The sequence below is a fragment of the Larus michahellis genome, chromosome 23 (genome assembly GCF_964199755.1).
Source record: "Larus michahellis chromosome 23, bLarMic1.1, whole genome shotgun sequence".
Taxonomy (NCBI): Eukaryota; Metazoa; Chordata; class Aves; order Charadriiformes; family Laridae; genus Larus; species Larus michahellis.
Window position 1 is genome coordinate 5,953,081 of NC_133918.1, and position 17,863 is coordinate 5,970,943.

General features: G+C 45.5%; 2 protein-coding genes across 2 annotated transcripts; both read right to left on the reverse strand.

The window, feature by feature from the left end:
* Positions 1–6,079: 6,079 nt before the first annotated feature.
* AP1M1 (adaptor related protein complex 1 subunit mu 1) lies at positions 6,080–14,875 on the reverse strand. Its single transcript, XM_074565564.1, has 12 exons — positions 14,730–14,875; positions 13,946–14,102; positions 13,492–13,559; positions 12,786–12,916; positions 12,401–12,548; positions 11,692–11,818; positions 11,171–11,313; positions 10,264–10,335; positions 9,830–9,988; positions 9,059–9,184; positions 8,811–8,886; positions 6,080–8,214 (listed from the first exon to the last, which is right to left on the reverse strand). Exons 1-12 carry the CDS (start codon positions 14,769–14,771, stop codon positions 8,192–8,194), a joined length of 1,272 nt encoding a protein of 423 aa, XP_074421665.1. The 5' UTR covers positions 14,772–14,875; the 3' UTR covers positions 6,080–8,191.
* A 374-nt stretch (positions 14,876–15,249) lies between these two features.
* FAM32A (family with sequence similarity 32 member A) lies at positions 15,250–16,536 on the reverse strand. Its single transcript, XM_074565570.1, has 4 exons — positions 16,381–16,536; positions 16,145–16,283; positions 15,950–16,003; positions 15,250–15,793 (listed from the first exon to the last, which is right to left on the reverse strand). The coding sequence occupies exons 1-4, from the start codon at positions 16,455–16,457 to the stop codon at positions 15,725–15,727; spliced, it is 339 nt and encodes a 112-aa protein (XP_074421671.1). The 5' UTR covers positions 16,458–16,536; the 3' UTR covers positions 15,250–15,724.
* Between the last annotated feature and the right edge of the window lie 1,327 nt (positions 16,537–17,863).

Consider the following 17,863-nt stretch of genomic DNA (forward strand, 5'->3'; position numbering starts at 1 on the left):
TCTAAACCCCTCTGGCTGTACTGTCACAAAACACTGCTTGGAGAAAAGAAAGCTGCTTCAAGAGTGCTGCCTCGGAGAGCTGGGGTACTCAAGCGCTGGAGTCAGGAGACCAAAACGTTCCCTCCTTCGCCGCCACCTCCCCCGGTGTGTCGCAAGAGTGAGCCAGAGGGAGGAAAAAACCCTCTTACAATGCCCCATCTATGCACTGTGTCAGTCCCTCGGAAATAACTCCTGTTGTCACCAGCCCCTGATATTTTTGGTATTTGACACAATACACGGAGATAAGTTTGGGGACAGAAGTTTGCAGAGCAATCCAGAGCCATGGCATGGGCCAGGGATGCCGCGGTGCCACGTGGAGCTTTGTGACCAACCAAGTGCTGAAATGGAAAACAAAATCCCCACTTTCCCCATGGCAGAAATCAGTTTTAGCAATAACAAAACCGATCCCTTCGCCCATCTCTACCAAAGGATTTGCTATACAGCAAGAGCAGCCATTTCTGAAGGCAAGGGATGTTTAACAAAAATTGTAGTAAGAGTGAAAGTTAGAAAAATCTGACTTTGGGAGCGCTAGAAGAGCAGCCATGGGTTAGTGCAGTAAAGGTTGCGTAGTGCTGTTTATTCTGAAGGATTAAAACAACCCCCCAGTTACTAAAATGTCTCATTATGCACTTTTTAGGACAAATTTTGGGTTATCGTCGTGCTGGGGGTTTGTTGTTGTCGTTTTTCCTTCTCGGTCGTTACAGTTACTTTGGATGAAAACAGCGACGGCAGCCACGGAAAAACCGCTCCAGCTTTATCAAATGGTCCGAATGAGGTTTGCTATAATCAGCGAGTGGTGTAATTCTGTACGGAATATTAATTGCGATATTGGCCCCCTTCCAGCTCAGCTCTTTACAGCTCCATTTAAACGCTATTTGCTCTGATCTAATACTCGTTATAGCCGTTGCTGGACTTTTTGCCGTGAGACAGAAGGGCTGTTCCTTTCAACACATAGATCATTCAGTGCATGGAACGCTTCTTATTTCAGGGCCCAAATATAACATTTTATCATCTAGTGAATCTGAAATTTGCTTGGAGAGAGCTCAATCCCGCACCATAGAAGTCTGCGAGTATTTAATGAAAGCTAAACAAGGCCTGCATTGATATGATTTATGGATTCGTTGTTTATTTGCTAAAGGCTTCTTTACAAGGCTTGTATCACCACGTTCATTACTTTAAATATGTCCATCTGCACTCAAATAATAAAAATATACGTACGAACTGTAACGCAATACCACCCTGAAGCATGCAGGGCAAGAAAAATCATTCATGCTGCAACTATAGCAACTACTAAAATAGCAAAGCACACTGATTTCTGCCATGAACCTGTTCCTAATGTCCAAAAGACACTGTGTGCTGCGAGCTTTATATACCAGCTCCCAAAATATCCGAGTCCTGATAGGATGAGAAAATACTGTCATGTTCTTGCACCAGGCCAATTACAAAGCTGTAGTTCCTGTGCTGGTAAAGATGTTTCCTGTTGATAACGCAGAAGGACAACATCACACTTAGCTGCTAATGTTATCTGGGACCCTTGTGACCTCTTGGAAACTTTAACAATTGTAGAGTTCACAACACGTAGAAGCGCTCTGTCTTGTGCTTTTGTTTTAATAAATAAGCCAGCAAGAAAATAAACACTCGTTCTGGAGCCATGCGCTCGCTCTTGGCCTGGGAGCAATTAGAGGTGGCCGGAGCCTCGAGGGCTCCGCAGTATTCGCAAAGGGTTCCTACCTCCGCCACGGGGCGCTGCTCGACTCGCGGGTCCTTTTCCAAGCAAATGCGGTGAAAAGGTGGAATTTTACACTGTAATATTTTCTGTTGTCAGTTTTAAACATTCCTTTTCCACGTATAGACTGGCTTTTTATGTTTGAAGATTAAAAAGCAGATTTCATTTGTTTATAAGATTGGCATTTCTAAACAGACCTCCTTATGTCCCCCAGACCTTTTATCCAACTTTTACACCGAAGGCTCTTCACACTCTTGCTGTCTGCGTAGCTTTGCGACATCTCCTTGGCCAGACGGCGGCAGCGGCCGATACGCAGCCTGGAACGCAGCACTGCGGAGCTTTAAGGAAGAGCTTCTTGAAAATATAAAACTGCATCTGGATTTGGGTATTATGTCACCTCTTAACAGTCTATTTCTAATGCACAAGCGAGATCTCCCACCTGACACCCAACTGGTATTTGCCAGCCCACTCACAAAGCCCTTATGGTAAAACCTCCTAAATCTTGACAGGACGAGAAACCCAGGACCTCTGCTCGCTCCTGGACTGTGCGGGACGCAGGGATCCCTCGTCGCCAGCAGGAGCAGGAGCACATTTATGCTCACCAGAACATGGGGAGGAACCAACAGCTTCTACAAGCTCTTGAACTAAGGCTTAAAGTGGAAAAAACCCGGAGTGATTTGGAGCACAGGCTCGACTCCTGGTTTGCCAACAGTGCAATCCAGAGTCTGCCCCTCAGGAATCACTCTGCGGAGCCTTCCCTTGCGACCCACCGGGTACGTCGTGACTTGTAACCCAGTGGCTCGAAGATTCGTAAATAAGAAATGTACGGGTTTAGCCTAGTCTGCCTGATTTCCCCTCGATATTCCTCTGTCCTTCAAAAGCCATGGTGGAACCACCATGCTGCTTCTGAGGGTGTAAGAAAGTCTCAGATCAGAAAAGAGTTGTTCTTAGCTTAATGGAAAAACATTTTTAAAGCCTTATAATTGAATACTTGGGCTTTAGTTCTGTGCTAAGGGCGAGTCCTTTCAATGCTGCTCTTCACCTGTACCTGCCCAACTGGAAGAGCAGAGATAAAACTAGTCAGCGCTTTTTTTCTTGCTCAATTGTTATTCCTGCTGGAAAGAGGCAGAACTTCTTGCAATCGTTTCCTTTGAGCAGTGCTTATTCACAGCAAGTCACAGTGGGAGAGGGTGGGAGGCAGAGTTCATTCATTTTTGTAGCATAACATAGAGCAGATTGTGTTTGGATTTCACTAGATATTTGTTGTTCTACGTTTCTTTGCTTTATATTGGAGAAGGGCCTGCAACAAAACTTTGATCCAAGGTACAAATCCACAGCCAAGATTTGAACTAAGCCTACAAAACTTTCTCCAGAACAGGCCGTAGCCCAGCACGCTGACTTTGGGAGCGTCTTGTTCTTCACGTTGCTGATCATTTGATTCGGGCCTGTTTCTGCTTATTTATGTGACCGTCAGCCTGCAAATGCACTTGGAGGCTCCAGGCTCTAGTCCGTAATTTTTTTGAGGATAACCCAGAGTAATTCCACCTCCAGCACCACCAGTTGCATCAGCGCAAAGCTGCAACTGCCCGGGCCGCCAACGGGACCAGAATGAGCATAAAGAAACGCTGGCAGCTTCGAGGGAGAAGGGGAAGGAGAGAGAGGTCATAAGGTTAAGCTGGGCATCGTTTCTGATATTAAACTCAAAATTATCCAAATCCTCTGGTTCAGCCCGTCTGCCAACAACCACGGAGCGGCAGAACAGCTGAAGTGGGAGAAGTGGCTTTCGTCTTCCCCTGCGATGCCATTGATCTGGCAGGGCTATTGACGACCCCCGTCTCAGATGGCCGTTTGCACCAGGTTCCTGTGAACTTAGCCCGGAACACCTCCTAATAAAACAAGAATCCTTCATTTTCAGAACAAACACAACAGAGTTTTGCTACAACTCCCCATCTTTACAAACACATTACGTTTTCCCATTTAGGAGCTGGTGCGCAAGGAAGAGAGCGGGACGCGCTGCTGCCCCGAGCAACGGTGACGTCCTGGAGAGCCCAGGGCCAGAGCTGGCCACGGACCCTGCGCTGCCCAAGCCAAAGAGGTCGAAGCTCCAGCCCAGTTCCCCAGCCCCGGGAGGGGAGGAAATACAGAAGGACCCGAAGTCTTTAACTATTGCGCTAATAACAACGCGAAATAACTACAAAAGGGAACCTCCTGCATCTGACTGGGGCGAGCGCTGTGACTAACTGCGCTTTCCTAAACGCTGAGTCAAGACAACGTGCCGTAACTGCAAGAGAAACAAGTTCTATCTGTGTGCAGGGAGGGCATGACTTATATGACACTCCGGATTGCACAAAATTCACTGGAAAAAGGTTTACGATTGTTCACGATTTCAGAACAAGTTCTCCTGTAGCATAAGTGACATCGGTGTATAATTAATTACCACAGCAATTAAGATTATGCGTATTGTCCCTTAACTTCGCTCTCTCACGCTATTTTCTGCAAGGCCATCAACCCTCGCAGTGCCAGGGCCGCTAAATTACAAACAGCAGTGGGTGTCAACCACAGAGGGGAAAAAAAAAGGCGCTGAACGAATTGCAACATACTGCGCTTGGCACAGGACCGAGAGAGAGGTGCCAAGGTTTAGCCCATTTCTTGTCACAAAATACAGTCAGAAACAAACAGGTGCAAGCGCTTAACCCAACCCAAACCCACTGTGGCTAAAGTCACATTGTCTCTCGTTCCGTGTAAGGATGTTTTAGAAGACAAAATCAGCTCAGATTAGAGTCGGGAAGTAAATATAAGCAGTTTGAACAGTATACAGGCATAAAAGGCTGGCAATGAGGAAGAGCAGAAACACATAAAAGAAAAGCAACGAAAGTCTTCCCAGCTGGAGGACAGAGGTGGGACGAAGCTTTTCCAATGCACCCGTTGTACGTGGTTGGGTGGTAGGTTCTGGCTTCTTTTATTGAGAGAAAACTAGTTTTCTCTAGAGGTAATTAAGTGGGGGGGAAAAAAAAAGGAAAAAGAAAAAGAAAACTCTCTCATATGTTGTATCAAACAGGAGCTTTCAGACCATGAGCTGTCTTAACTCGCGCCCCAGCAACGTCCACCACCACCAGTGTCCGACTCGAGCTGCGCCCGTGGCGTGAGCGTGGCCCATCCCTGCCCTTTGCGCCGACGGCCTGCGCTCCGCAGCGTCGCCATCGCCAGCCACGCGAGAGCAACCCGAGCGAGCGCCTTACGAGAGAACCGTCAAACCAAACGAAGTTGTTCCAGAACTCCAAAAATCATACCGCATAAGCCTAAAAAAATAATATAGAGAGAGTTTTTGAGTTTTTTTTTTTTTTTTAATGAGCTCACCGGAACTAAAACGATACCTTCCAAATCCAGAGACACATTTTGTACCCAGCGTTCGAGTGAGCGACTGCGCCAAGCGACGGGCGCGCTCGCGATGCCATCTGCCGGCAGAGCCGGCCGCGGCGGGGAGGGAGGGGAGGGGAGGGGAGGGAGGGCAGGGGAGGGGAGGGCAGGGGAGGGCAGGGGAGGGCAGGGCAGGAGCCCCGGCAGTGCTGGAGCCCCGGCAGTGCTTTGTGCCACCGCTCACCCCGGGAAAGCCCAGGCGCCCGCTCCGCGCACCCCGCTGCGGGAAGCCACGCTGCCCGTTCCTCCGGGGGGTAGCGCCACTGACGCCCCCAGGGGAACGGCTCCCTGAGCAGTTCGCAATTAAACAACGCGTCCGTGAGCTTAGTTTCGCATGCTGGGGAGGGAGAGGGGGCGACGCTTCCTGCTGCTGAAGGAAAATAAGTTGCTTCCCAGCCGACTGCAGAAAGAAGCCGGCGGAGATTTAATCACTGCGGGCTTAGTGCTAGAGCGGAGATGTGTTTTCGGGGCCACCGAAGAAGTTTAGTCTTTTACTGTTCCAAATTCCAGGTAACAGAGTTAGGAAACCACACCGGGCTGAAAACACAGATGAGATACTTTACCACTTATTTGAATTATGCAAATTGTCTTTTAAAAGTATTTTATATTCGGCACTTACCTGTACCGTAGTGGCAGACCATCAAATTTACATTTTTCCACATTAGGCAGAGAACAGAAAGGTTTAGCAGTTGCTCCAAGAACAAAACTTACCAAACCCAAAGTTACTCCTTGAACAAGAGCTTGTGCTGGAATAACGTCCCACCTCTCCATTCCTGCCCTCCGCCTGCGGGAGCTCCCAGGGACCCCCCATCGCTGCCCGCTGAAATAGCACCGATTTTATGCTGCATGGGCAAATTTTGGAGACAACCCACCAAAGAGCAAGTGAGGCACAACTGATTCCAAGAGGACTTTTTGCCCTTTATTATTTCCATAATATTCCTTTATTATTTTATTATGCCCCATCATCTAAATCAAGTCAAATTGCGACAAAATATGAGAAAAACACTGTTCTGGTCTGCAAGATACAACTTTCAACAGAAATATAAATGAAGCTATTAAAAGTCACATTGTACAGGCAAATAATTAAAGCGAACACTTTGAAGAAGAGAGTCATCAGAAAGCGATTTGTCAACCAGTTACAGTTTTAATATAAAAGTGTTGAGTCCAGTCATAAGCTTAATTGTTCAAATGAAAACGAGTAGCGGAACCAAAATCTCGAACAAGACGATTTAGTTTGTTTCAGCGTCAAGCTGGTGGGGTGACAACTACAGTAACCCTCCTGCAGAATCGCCGCGTCCACACCTACCGTTGGCCAAGCAGCTCTGCTCGTTGCCCAGGGGCCTTCCGAGGTCGGGCCTTTCCGAGGCAGGTCTTCCTGAAACGTTACAGCAGCTGCATCTCAGGGGAATTTAGTTGATTTTTTGCTCATAGTATCTACTGTACGCACAGATATCTCTACATAGCCTACATGGACTTTGTGGGGACGAGGACTTCTCGATCTTGAGGGAGAGTCAAGGACTGTCAGAGTGGTGTGGAGAACCCTGCACACGGTGTATTACATCACGTTTGTGGACATATATTTAGATTTCGGTGGTTTAAGTTTAGCGTGTCAGGAGTACTAAATTCAACCCAAAACATTCTAAAAAATTGTTTAAAGAAAATACTGATAACCGTCAAAATTTTTCTGAAAAATCAAAATAACTATGTACACCCATGCCAATCTTAGCTTCTCAGAAAAAAATGAAACGGCACGTAAAAAAAAATAATACCTTTAAGTATAACATTCTGAACTGTTACCCATTCTGCCAGGAAGTTATAATACTAGTTGCTAACAACTGGAAAAGACTGAGAAAGCAAGCATCCCCCTTAGGGCAAACAACGTTAAACAACTCTAGCAAACTATAGCAAAAAAGGGAAATATTTACCCTAAATTAACACAAAGGCAAGCTGGAAGAAAGATGGCAACGGTATTTTTATCAGCCTTTTCATAAACAACAATCGATTTCAGGAAGAGGTTGGAGTATATTACTATTATCTGGAAAAATAATAATAAAAGCCCAATCTTCCTACCAAGTTTCATCACCTCCAAAATTGTTCAGTCTTTTTTCTTTTTTAATTATTAATCTAAGGTCTTATGCCTACACATCACAGTTTTGAACTTGCTTTACGAACAGAAATTAAAAAGAAAAAAGCAAATGCTAGTCAATCGGCATGGGGTTTGCATGCCCCAGGGGTATCGGAGGGTTGAAACTCTTCGGTCTGCACTTCGACTGCCTCGAGCTCGCAATCATCGTGCTTCCACAGAGATGTTCCCAGAGACATTTACTTCTGCGCTCTCTTGTTCTCGGTTAACTTAGTCTTTAACACACCCATATTTTTGTTCCCAAACCCTTCAACTTGAAATTGTTCTGTCAGATTAACTGGTTTGAAACCATGCAAAAAGAGCAAATAGCATTTTTTGACTTCAGATAGTTTCAACTCATTCTGTAAATTTTTATAAGTTAACAGCTTTGAATGAGTTAAGGCACCCATATGCCCAGAAAAAAAATAAATACCTTGGGCTAAATACAACTAAGTGTTCAGCAGTCATTTAATTGCACAATCGTCTCCCTAATTTGTAGCGTAACGCTGCCAACGTCTTTAGAGATCCTATAACACGAATAGGAGAAACTTTGCGAATGTAACGGACGAGGCATTGACAAGACATTCTCAAGGTTCGGTCTGTATTCCTGGCTCCTCAAGGTAACTGCTACTCCTAATGTAATTAGCATTTAGCAGCAAGATCAGCATGTTCTAAGAATGAAATAAATATTCACACAATCAACACTAATGGTTCAAATGCTCAAACACATTATTGAAAACAGTAAATTTCCAATCTTTCGCCTGCCAATCCAAGACTGCAGAAACGAGACCCTTGGCAACAACATTCACAGCTCTCAGGACCACAGAGGCTTCTGCAAACAAATTCTAGGCCTGAAGTTTTGTTGTCTGTGGTGCTTGCGAGGTGCTTTACTGTGTTCGAAGCTGGTAGTCTGTAAAGGGAGAAAAACCCCAAAACCCCAGTTTTAGTAAGTTGTCTCACTGAAGGCAGTAAAGCAGATCAGCACGTTGGGACGAAGCAATATGAAATAAAACCAGATCTTTGTGTAGAATGGCCATGAAAACGGGCTCTAAAGCTACCGAGGTAATTGCAGGCATTCATGCTTCCAAGTCAGGAAGAAGTTAATTAGCAAAAACAACAAAAAGCAAAGACCTCAAACCCCCACTGCTTTTACTTGCGATTTGGTATCTTTTAGTAGACAGTGTCTTACACACCTTAAAGCTGGCAGAATGATATGTGTGAGCAATTTCTTTTTAAATTCATATTCCAAAAACCTCACTGAATCCCATCTTAATTACACAATACTTCAGCAGCATTACTGAACTATCCCACTGGGTCTTTTATTAAGACACCAAAAAAGGTGACTGGAAAAAGCAGCACACCTTAATCTAACATGTGTCTAAACCGTACAGTTTAGTACTCAAGAATACGAGCAAACCGGTTTTGTGTGTTTCAGTCTGTAGGTGTATGCTGGAGAAACAAAAAGCGCAAGTGGGAGACGTCTACAGCTTACTGCTTTCCATTTACCTCCATTCTGGGTAATGTAACGGACCCAGGGGAGAGCCTGATAGCCGCTCTTCTCAATTATCTTTAAGTAGCGAACCTGGAAAGAAAGAGATGTTAAGAAATAAAGTCTCCTGGCAAAAAAAATTTTTGGGGTCAAAAATAATTTTTATGGATAACATTGAACAGGAATCACCAAGAAGATGAGAAAAACTCGTGTGTTCAGAGCCTGGCATGTTAACTTCGCAGCATTTCTATTGCCAACTACTAACCTGGATTCCTGAAGTGGTGAAATATGGAATCTCAAACTTCACACTAATGGGAGGTTTTCCTTCCTTATCTTCAGCTTCAACACTGGGAAGTCCAAAGTGAGCTCTCATCAGGTATTCTTTTCCACCCTACCCAAAAGGGACAGATGTGGTGGTTTTTTTTTCCTTCTTGAAACAGAAAATAAAAACCCTTGCAACGATACAAATGTCAAATTGCTGAACTCCACTGTTCACTTCAGCTCTTCTCTAGGGCTTAAAAGTGAGCGCTTGTTTTTATTTTAAAAACAAAACACTTATTTTTTTTAAGATGCAGATCAAATTAAGACCAGCTTCGTACTCAAAGACAAGAGGAAAACAACAACAACAAAAGTTCATTTTTTTGGTGCCACTGATGCAATGCTGACAGGGCGCTGCACTGCCGCACCACGAGCGTTTGGAAGAGCTCATGCTCATGGAACCACCCAAGAAGCACAGCCTGACAAACGAAAACAGCTGCTGCTAGGTCTAGGCCAAGGAATTACACCATCCACAGACACAGCTCAAAAATCTGCTCCCTAACCCAGTTCTGAAAAATCATCCCAGTTAAACAAAAAATATAAACAGTTTCTTAAACACGTATTAGCGAGTTCCAAGCCCTCAACCAAGGGAAAAGAGGAAGAGGACAGTACGACTCCTCTGATACCATTAGAATTTGCTTTAGTCTGAATGTTCATAAAATATTAACGCTAAGTAATTATTACACTATTAGGCGATAAGACTAAAAATAACACTTACTGGAAAAGATTTAATGGACCAGACGATTTCGCTGTTCTCTGGAACCCATTTGACACTTCCAACAGTGGTTTTAAACTTTGGCGAGTCTGCATCATTTGGAACTGGAATGTGAATCTCCACATTGTTGGCCGTTGATCTACGCTTAAATTGACTTTTTGCCTGAAGAAGAAAAATCGGAAAAGCAGCATTATTTCCATAATACTGGTGAGTTCAGAGAGCTGCAAGACACACAATTCCCCTCCAGCCCTATCGACACTCTGAGAAACAGAACCGTAACGCAGAAATTGTAACTTACAAATCAAGTTTTCAAAAAGATGTGAGTCCCACAGAAGTACTAAATACTTGTACAAAAATACACATAGTGCTGGCCAAGCTTTGAAAAGAAATGAAGAGAGAAGACTAAAATCAGCCATAATGAGTTTAGAACTTCTGACCTTGATCATGTACTCGATGCGGCTGTGGGAATGTTTTTCAATCACGGACTCAATCCAGATCAGTGGTTTTACCTAAGGGGGAAAAACACCTCACAGCTGTAGGTTTTACTTTGACACGGTCATTAAAGTGTTGCTTCTCCACAAAGCTACACTCCACACGTGAACCCCACAGAAAACAGAAAGCCTGTGGTGTTCGAAATGATAAAACAACTTGTGTTTTTATTAAAAAAAAAAACAAACCCAAAACACATGAACAAGCATTGATGTACCAACGACCAAGTGTTACAGGAATTATAGGCTTAAAGAGGTATGTCTCAGACTAATAACAAACACTTGCATTCCAAAATATTTGGTAATTTAACACACTAGGGCTTGAACTATCACAAGCCCTAAAAATGACTCTAATTCAAACCACCACTCTTAAAATAAAAAATTAATCTTAAAATTTTCATCTGTTGTTTCCTGTCATGGTTGCATATTATAGACCTTCTCTGCATTGAATTTTTGCTTTTCTAAAAGGAAAGCTTATCCTTATTACTGTGGCTAGCAAGCTCTAATAAAATTAAATGACATAAATACTGGTGCTGTCAGTGCAGCAATTCATTGTGCTTGACATTTCATCATGTAGTTAGCTTAAAAAAAAATCATCACAGGAACAGTATTTCAGAACCAGTTTCAACAGCAGTTGAAAAGGCAGAGAGTTAGTGCCAAGTTATTTTTAAACTCATTCTTACTTCCTCCAAAAAGAGCGAGCACAAAGCTTTGCTATGAACGGTTGAATTGAAAACTACTCTAAGAAAAAAAATATAAATAAAATCAAGAAAAAGCTATTAGCAATCTTGCCTACAATCTAAAACATTCTCATATAATAAAATCCTACAGTCGAGATCCATACATCCAGACTTACGTGGGTATTGAGACGATACGACATGAGTTCAAACTCTCCATCAGGCGGAATGAAAGAAATTGTCCTGTCGTTTTCAAAGCGAGAGAGACGAACACACTGGTGAAACTTTACATCTTCCAGTTCTACTGATTTACTTTTGCCACCTAGCAGAAGATACACATTTCAAGGTGCTACTCAATTTACGCCCAAAGTCTCATCCCAGCCAGTTCCACAGCAAAGCAGCCGTCTGCTCACATTCCTCTCTTTGGCCAATATCCTCTGTAGCTTGCTACGGGTCTGTAGGACTAGAGAAGTCCCAATGAAGAAGAGATGAGGAAGCCTAGATGGTTTCCATGTATTACCATGGTATTTCACCTGTGCTTGGTACTGTCACACAAGACCTAATGTGGTTTTCTATACTGACAAAGGGAGTATTTCTATCATCTTCGAACAAATCCTTTCAGCTGAACCTCAAGCATCCCAAAACGTAAGACTGCAGATAACATCTTTCACAATTACTGAGACATCACCGAAATACTCACGGCCTGTATTATCAAAGAGAACTTTGTCGTTTAAACCAAGGCGCAGCTCTGGCATTCCCGAGAGAAAGACTCGCATTTTAATGGATCCAACTATCTCACTCCGCAATACGTTTCCATTGGCACTGACCTGAACAAAATAGAAGAGAAAGGTAAGATTGCTCTGATGTGGTATGTCGTGACACCAAACAACACTCCCACCCCATCTCCACATCCCAGGTTTTCTTGGATGTCTTTCTTCTAAGAAATTAATCCAGTAGAGCAGAAATAGATCAGGAAGGTGACAGGCACAGATGGAGCAGGAAAGGAATCATAGAATCGTTTACATTGGAAAAGACCTTTAAGATCATCAAGTCCAACCGTTAACGCAGCACTGCCAAGGCCACCACTAACCCATGTCCCTCAGCGCCACGTCTATGTGTCTTTTAAATCCCTCCAGGGATGGCGACTCCACCACTTCCCTGGGCAGCCTGGTCCAATGCCTGACAACCCGTTGTGTGAAGAACGTATCAGAAATCACCAGTGCAGCCACGTAAGGCATTATCTGTCTACTGGATGTCCTTATGGGTACTCAGTCTTAATGACCGACACTGTTTGGAGCATCACAGTACACCAGCCACAGTCAGCCTGACTGTTTATTGTAGCCTTGCAGGTTTTCGGACAATAAGCTTTTCAACACTTCCTATTACAATTCTCGTTAAAAGGTACGCACCAAAAGGTTAACGGACTCTATAACATCCAGGAACACTTCATTTTTCCTGTATTTTATCCCTTCTGATCTCCATGAAACAGCATTTGTAACAGTGGCAGGCGGACGTGGAGCTCCAGTTTCAAGTTTGTGACCTTCCTGAGTGATGTACCTTTACAGCCACATAATTGGCATGAAAAAAATGAAAATTATACTTTGCAACTTTTGCAGCACCTTTAATGTTAGATTCACATCAGCAATAAATAGAAGTTTGATACTACAAAGCTACACTTTATCCAGCATTAAATTTTGATAACTAGACCAAGCCAAAATATTTTTTTGTATATGGAAAAATGCTCAAAACTTTCCAAGGAATTTGGCACTGTGAGTGATACGGAATGATACTTACTCTTGTAAAATTTTACTATCAGTGGTTTGTGGGTAACCAAAATCCATAAGCTCATCTAACAACTCATAAATAATAACAAAATTATCCCTAATGCTCTCTTCTTCCAACTCCTTGAAATATTCAGAAAAAACCTGAAACAAAATGACAGGAGGGAGGGGAAGAAGGAGGACATTAACTGGGGAACTACAGCACGTTCAGAATGTATTCTTGCATTCTAAAATAATAATAATGAAGAAGCCCCAAAACAAACCCCATAATTCACAAACAGCATTCTGTTCAGAAGATTAGCCTCAGGAAACCCACCTCAATTAAAAGAGAGCTAGAGAATCCTACAAGCAACTCTAACTATTATGAAAAATATTTATTCTGGAGAAAATATTTTTCATACCAGCTACAGATGAACCAAACATAGAATCTATGTGGTACGCCACTACTCATGCATCAAGTTCACAAGTCTCCTCTGTGTTCTCAGGTCTTGTGCAACTACTTACAGCATTGTGTCACATCCTTTGCCTACTCAGCTACAAAATACCAATTCCATTATTAGTGATTAGGAAGATAGTTCTATAAAATAATCAAATATAAAGCAAAATTGCTATTACCACAGAGTTGTTGAACAACGTGAAAGCTCTATGTGCTTCTGTTTAGATCAGAGTTAGATTGAACAGAAAAGACAACAGAGTTACTTTTGAAAAGTCGGACTCACCTGAACTACTTTATATAAAAATGAAAACACCAGTGATACACAAGCATTTTTCTTAGAAGTTGCAACAACTGATAAAGGATGTTCAGGAATATGCATTCGAAGTTACCATTCCAATAAAATGTTTAGTAAGTGCCTTTTTAAAAGCCTTTAGGCAAGTAGCGTCGGCCAAAAAAATTAAAAGTTAATTAATTAACAGTACTTCTGGCCTAATAAGATATGAAGATAAACATTCAAGAAATAGTTTATTAGGGTAAAATTAACACAAACACTTTTCTGCACCCTGTGCTGCTGGTGCACGTGACACGATGTAAAGCATAAAATGACTTTATTTAATAAAGCTTGCTTATGTCACTTCACCCATTCTCTAGTTTTGCATTTAGACACGGACACCGAAAATAACACAGCAGCACTTGGCTTATCAGCATACATGAGCTATCTGCAGTATAAAGGATACGATATAAGTTGTTATGCTTAATCCACATAAAACGAACTCCTCCATGTGCTAGAATAGGAGAAAGTGTCCCCTCTTCTTCCTTTTCCATAAGGATTGGCATAAAATGCTCCACCTCGGACATGTCCACATCTCCACGGTAATTCCGACAGATCAGAACCTATAAAGAGAGAAACAAAATTGTTGTATTTTTTTCTTTCATGAGATGATGCTACCACGCAAGACCAACACACAAAATATTTGGAAGGCCTCTTTAATTAACTTTAAAATGTCACCAAGCTTCGCTGTAGCCTCTGTGCGTACTATAAATGCCAACCGCAACCCCAAAACACTTTGCTGATTAGAAGGCAAATCCTAATCTTTCATTGCAAACTCACATATTAACGTTTCTCGGAGTTATTCTTCACCTATCGCTGCCCGTGCCCTAGTAGTGCTTTTAAGGTGCGAAAACACGCAGCTCCCCCGAGACAAACTGCCTCCAATTACAGCAGAGATTAATTACCCCAGGCGATGCCCAAGGGCCGTGCTGGCACATCTGCCACCAGCAGCATCTGCAACTGCGGGGAGGAGACACAGGCCCCGACTCCCCTGCCACAGCTCGGACCCGCACTGCCAGGGGAAACCGGGGCTGGAGCGAGGGGCCGGGAAGGGGAAAGCGGCTCTTGCAGCCTCCGGGGGGGGCCCCGCCATCCCGGGCCCCCTCACACCCCGGAGCGCCCCCGACCCCCGCGGTCAGGGAGGCCCCGGCGCTTCGGCCCCGCGGAGCCCGCCGCGGCCCGGGTCTCACCTTCCCCTTCAGGTCCAGCACGTAGACGGCGCTGGCCGACATCGCCCCGCCGCCGCCGCCTCCCGCCCGGCCCGCCGTCTCGCCCGGCCGCAGACACACCGACTTCCGCTTCCCGCACAGCACTTCCGGCAGGAAGTGACGAAACGAGACCCGGCTGCGGCGGGGAGGGATAGGCGCAGGGCTCTGCCGCGGAAGAACACCTGAGCTCCTGCAACGCCGGTTAAATAGTCCCATCTTCCCCCCTCCCCCACGCTGGAAAATGTCCCCACGGCGCCGAGAACAGACCAGGGTCGGGGCCGGGCGCTAAAGGAGGGGGCTCGGACAGAGGCTGCGCACCCAGGGCCCAACTAGTGACAACAGAGGGTCAATATTCGGGTTTAAGAGGCACGTTAGGATTTTAAACATCAAAATACGCATCATGTCACGAAGGGTGCAAGAATTGCGAAGGCCGGCCAGGCAGCTCAAAAACTGTTCCATCAGTGCACTGCCCCTGGTTTTATAGGTTAAGTCAGCACCAAAAAAAGGATGAAAGCAGCATTTTAATAAGTTACATCAAAGTTACAAGTTACAGCAGACCCCCCCACCTCTGAAAGAACTCTAGATAGAAGGAAATTACACAATTCCCATAACTTACAAGAGAAGCTTACACTATGTGAGACTGTCAGACCCTTCGCCTCCAAAAAGAACTGTTAGTATTAAACAAAGGCAAGTTTTCCAGCTGCCTCACAGCAATCGATCTTGGCCTTAATCTCACTTTAAGCAGTAAAAAAAAAAGCCCTCTGCGCCTACATAAATCAGAGCTCATCCGCCAGGAAGAGCCTTTGTTGAATATTTGCTTTTAAAAAACAAAACAATGAAATAAGACAGTACAAAGTCATAAACGTTCAGAAGATATATTACACTCTCAGTACGGAGCAGATGCAGGTTTACATGGCAACCCTGCTCAAACCAAACAAAACACAACTCCTGATCCCCAGCCTCGGAAAGCAGTCCCTTCACTTAGTCCAGCTGACTTTCGGAATGTCGTAATGCTCAGTCAGAGTATCCAGGTGCCTGTTGAAGTCCTAGGGGAGAGAAGGAGAAAGAAAACGTTTAATGCTGGGTGCTGACATCGCCGCCGTAGAACCACAAGACCCTCTGCCGCCCCGTTCCTCTTTGGCAGAGGGGAAACGGCTCCTCCGGCCCAACAAGCCTGAGCAAATGGGGATGATTTAGCTTACCTCCACCCTCTGCTTGTGGGTTTTGGAGGCTTTCTTCAGGATCCGCTCCATTTGCTGGGGGAAGACACAGGAGAGGCCGGTTACTTCAGCACTCGTCGCCCCTCAGCGGCCGCATCTGAGGCGTCCATTGGGGTTTTCGAAGCCCCCCCACCCCGAGCCCTCGGAAGGGGCCTGGCCCAGGCAGGGCAGCCCTACCCGCTTCTCCTGCATCTTCTCGTAGGCCACCTGCGCCGGCGTCCGCTTGTCCAGGCCGCGCTTCTTCTCCTCCTCCTGCTTCTTGCTGCTGACGATCTGCTCCAGCATCTGGGCCTTGTCCTTCGCCTTTTTCTTCTTCCTGCGGGCAGAGGGCGGTCAGCGCCCGGCCCCGGCCCCGGCGGCCCTCCCCGGTGTGCGTGTGTCCCCTCCCCGGTTCCCCGCCGCCCCCTCCTCACCGCTTGCCGGCGCCCAGGGCCCCGCCGCTGCCCTTCAGCCGCAGCGGCCCGCGCTGCACCGCCTCGTAGTCCGCCATCGCGCCGCCGCCGCCCCGCCGCGCCCCCCAGCGGCCGCTCCGCGCCCCCCGTGAGGGGAACGTCCAGAGACCCGCTCCGCGCCGGGCAAAAAATCCAGCCCGCCCGCCCTCCCCACGCGCCTTGTTCCGCGCCGAAAAGAACAATTCTGAATAATTTTTGATTATTTGAAGGCGCGCTGATGAGTGAGGCGGGCGTTTCTTCCCTGAGGGGAATAGATTTTCCACCGGACAGAGGGGCCCACCCAGCCAGACGGTAGGAATGGCCAAGAAATGAAGATGGTCAAGGGACTGGAGCACCTCTCGTGAGGAAAGGCTGAGAGCCCTGGGGCTGTTCAGCTGGAGGGGAGCAGGCTGAGTGGGATCTCATCAATATCTAAAGGGCGGGGGGCAAGAGGATGGGGCCAGGCACTTCTCAGTGGCGCCCGGCGACAGGACAAGGGGCAACGGGCACAAACTGGGACATGGGAAATTCCATCTCAACATGAGGAAAAACTTCCTTCCTTTGAGGGCGGCAGAGCCCTGGCGCAGGCTGCCCAGAGAGGTGGGGGAGTCTCCGTCTCTGGAGACATTCCAACCCCCCTGGACGCGTTCCTGTGCCACCTGCTCTGGGTGACCCTGCTCTGGCAGGGGCTGGAGGAGACGATCTCCAGAGGGCCCTTCCCACCCCGACGTTCGGTGATCCTGTTTTACAGCCTGCCCTGATCAATAAGGCAGCCTGCCACGTGCTCTGGTTGTGCAGTCAGTTCCTCCTCCTCCCCTTGATGGCCATATTTCATAGTGCCTGCAACATCACATTTCTGTTTACACGTATGAGCTATATACTCACATGTATTTTCAGTGTTATATGTATCACTATATGTACCATATCACGCTAATAATCATTAACTAGTGGCAATCTGTGTTAGCAGATAATGCAGAATAAAGGGGGTGAGTGAACTTCATAGATACCACCTCCAGTACAAACTACCATTAGCATTAGTGTAAATGTCTATTATAGGGAAAAGTGAAGAGGAAAGGACGAGGGGTTACCATCACTGTTACTAATTTCTAGCATTTGGTGTTACTTCTTAAAGAAGAAAGACACGACTAACACTTTTTAGTTAATTTACCATACATACCTGAAGGAATGAAGAAGTACGGCCCGTGAAGCCTACCTGCTCCCTCAAAGACACAAACAAGCAGCAATTAGTTGTTTGGCTAAATACTGTAACATGAGTCTCTGTTGTGCTCACAGGAGACAGGTGAGTGATGCTGGAGAAGAGCCTTAAGTAGCCAGACTAAAGATTTGATGAAATGCTCCTATTATGATACTTCGCAGCCTGTGGAACAGGGAAGCTGGTTACTTGATCCTCTGCTATACCTGAACCTCATTGTTGCAGCTTTTAATAACTAAATATCCAGGCCTC

Bases quoted from the DNA above. Each gene is read 5' to 3' on its own strand.
- AP1M1 (XM_074565564.1), bottom strand. From the start codon at position 14,771: ATGTCGGCCAGCGCCGTCTACGTGCTGGACCTGAAGGGGAAG. The intron at 12,917-13,491 runs GTGAGTCCGACT...ATTTTGTTTCAG, and splicing joins TTTTATATAAAGTAGTTCAG to GTTTTTTCTGAATATTTCAA. The intron at 11,314-11,691 runs GTGAGTATTTCG...ATCTTCTGCTAG, and splicing joins TCTCTTTGATAATACAGGCC to GTGGCAAAAGTAAATCAGTA.
- FAM32A (XM_074565570.1), bottom strand. From the start codon at position 16,457: ATGGCGGACTACGAGGCGGTGCAGCGCGGGCCGCTGCGGCTGAAGGGC. The intron at 16,284-16,380 runs GTGAGGAGGGGG...CTCTGCCCGCAG, and splicing joins GCCCTGGGCGCCGGCAAGCG to GAAGAAGAAAAAGGCGAAGG. The intron at 15,794-15,949 runs GTAAGCTAAATC...TCTCTCCCCTAG, and splicing joins CCCACAAGCAGAGGGTGGAG to GACTTCAACAGGCACCTGGA.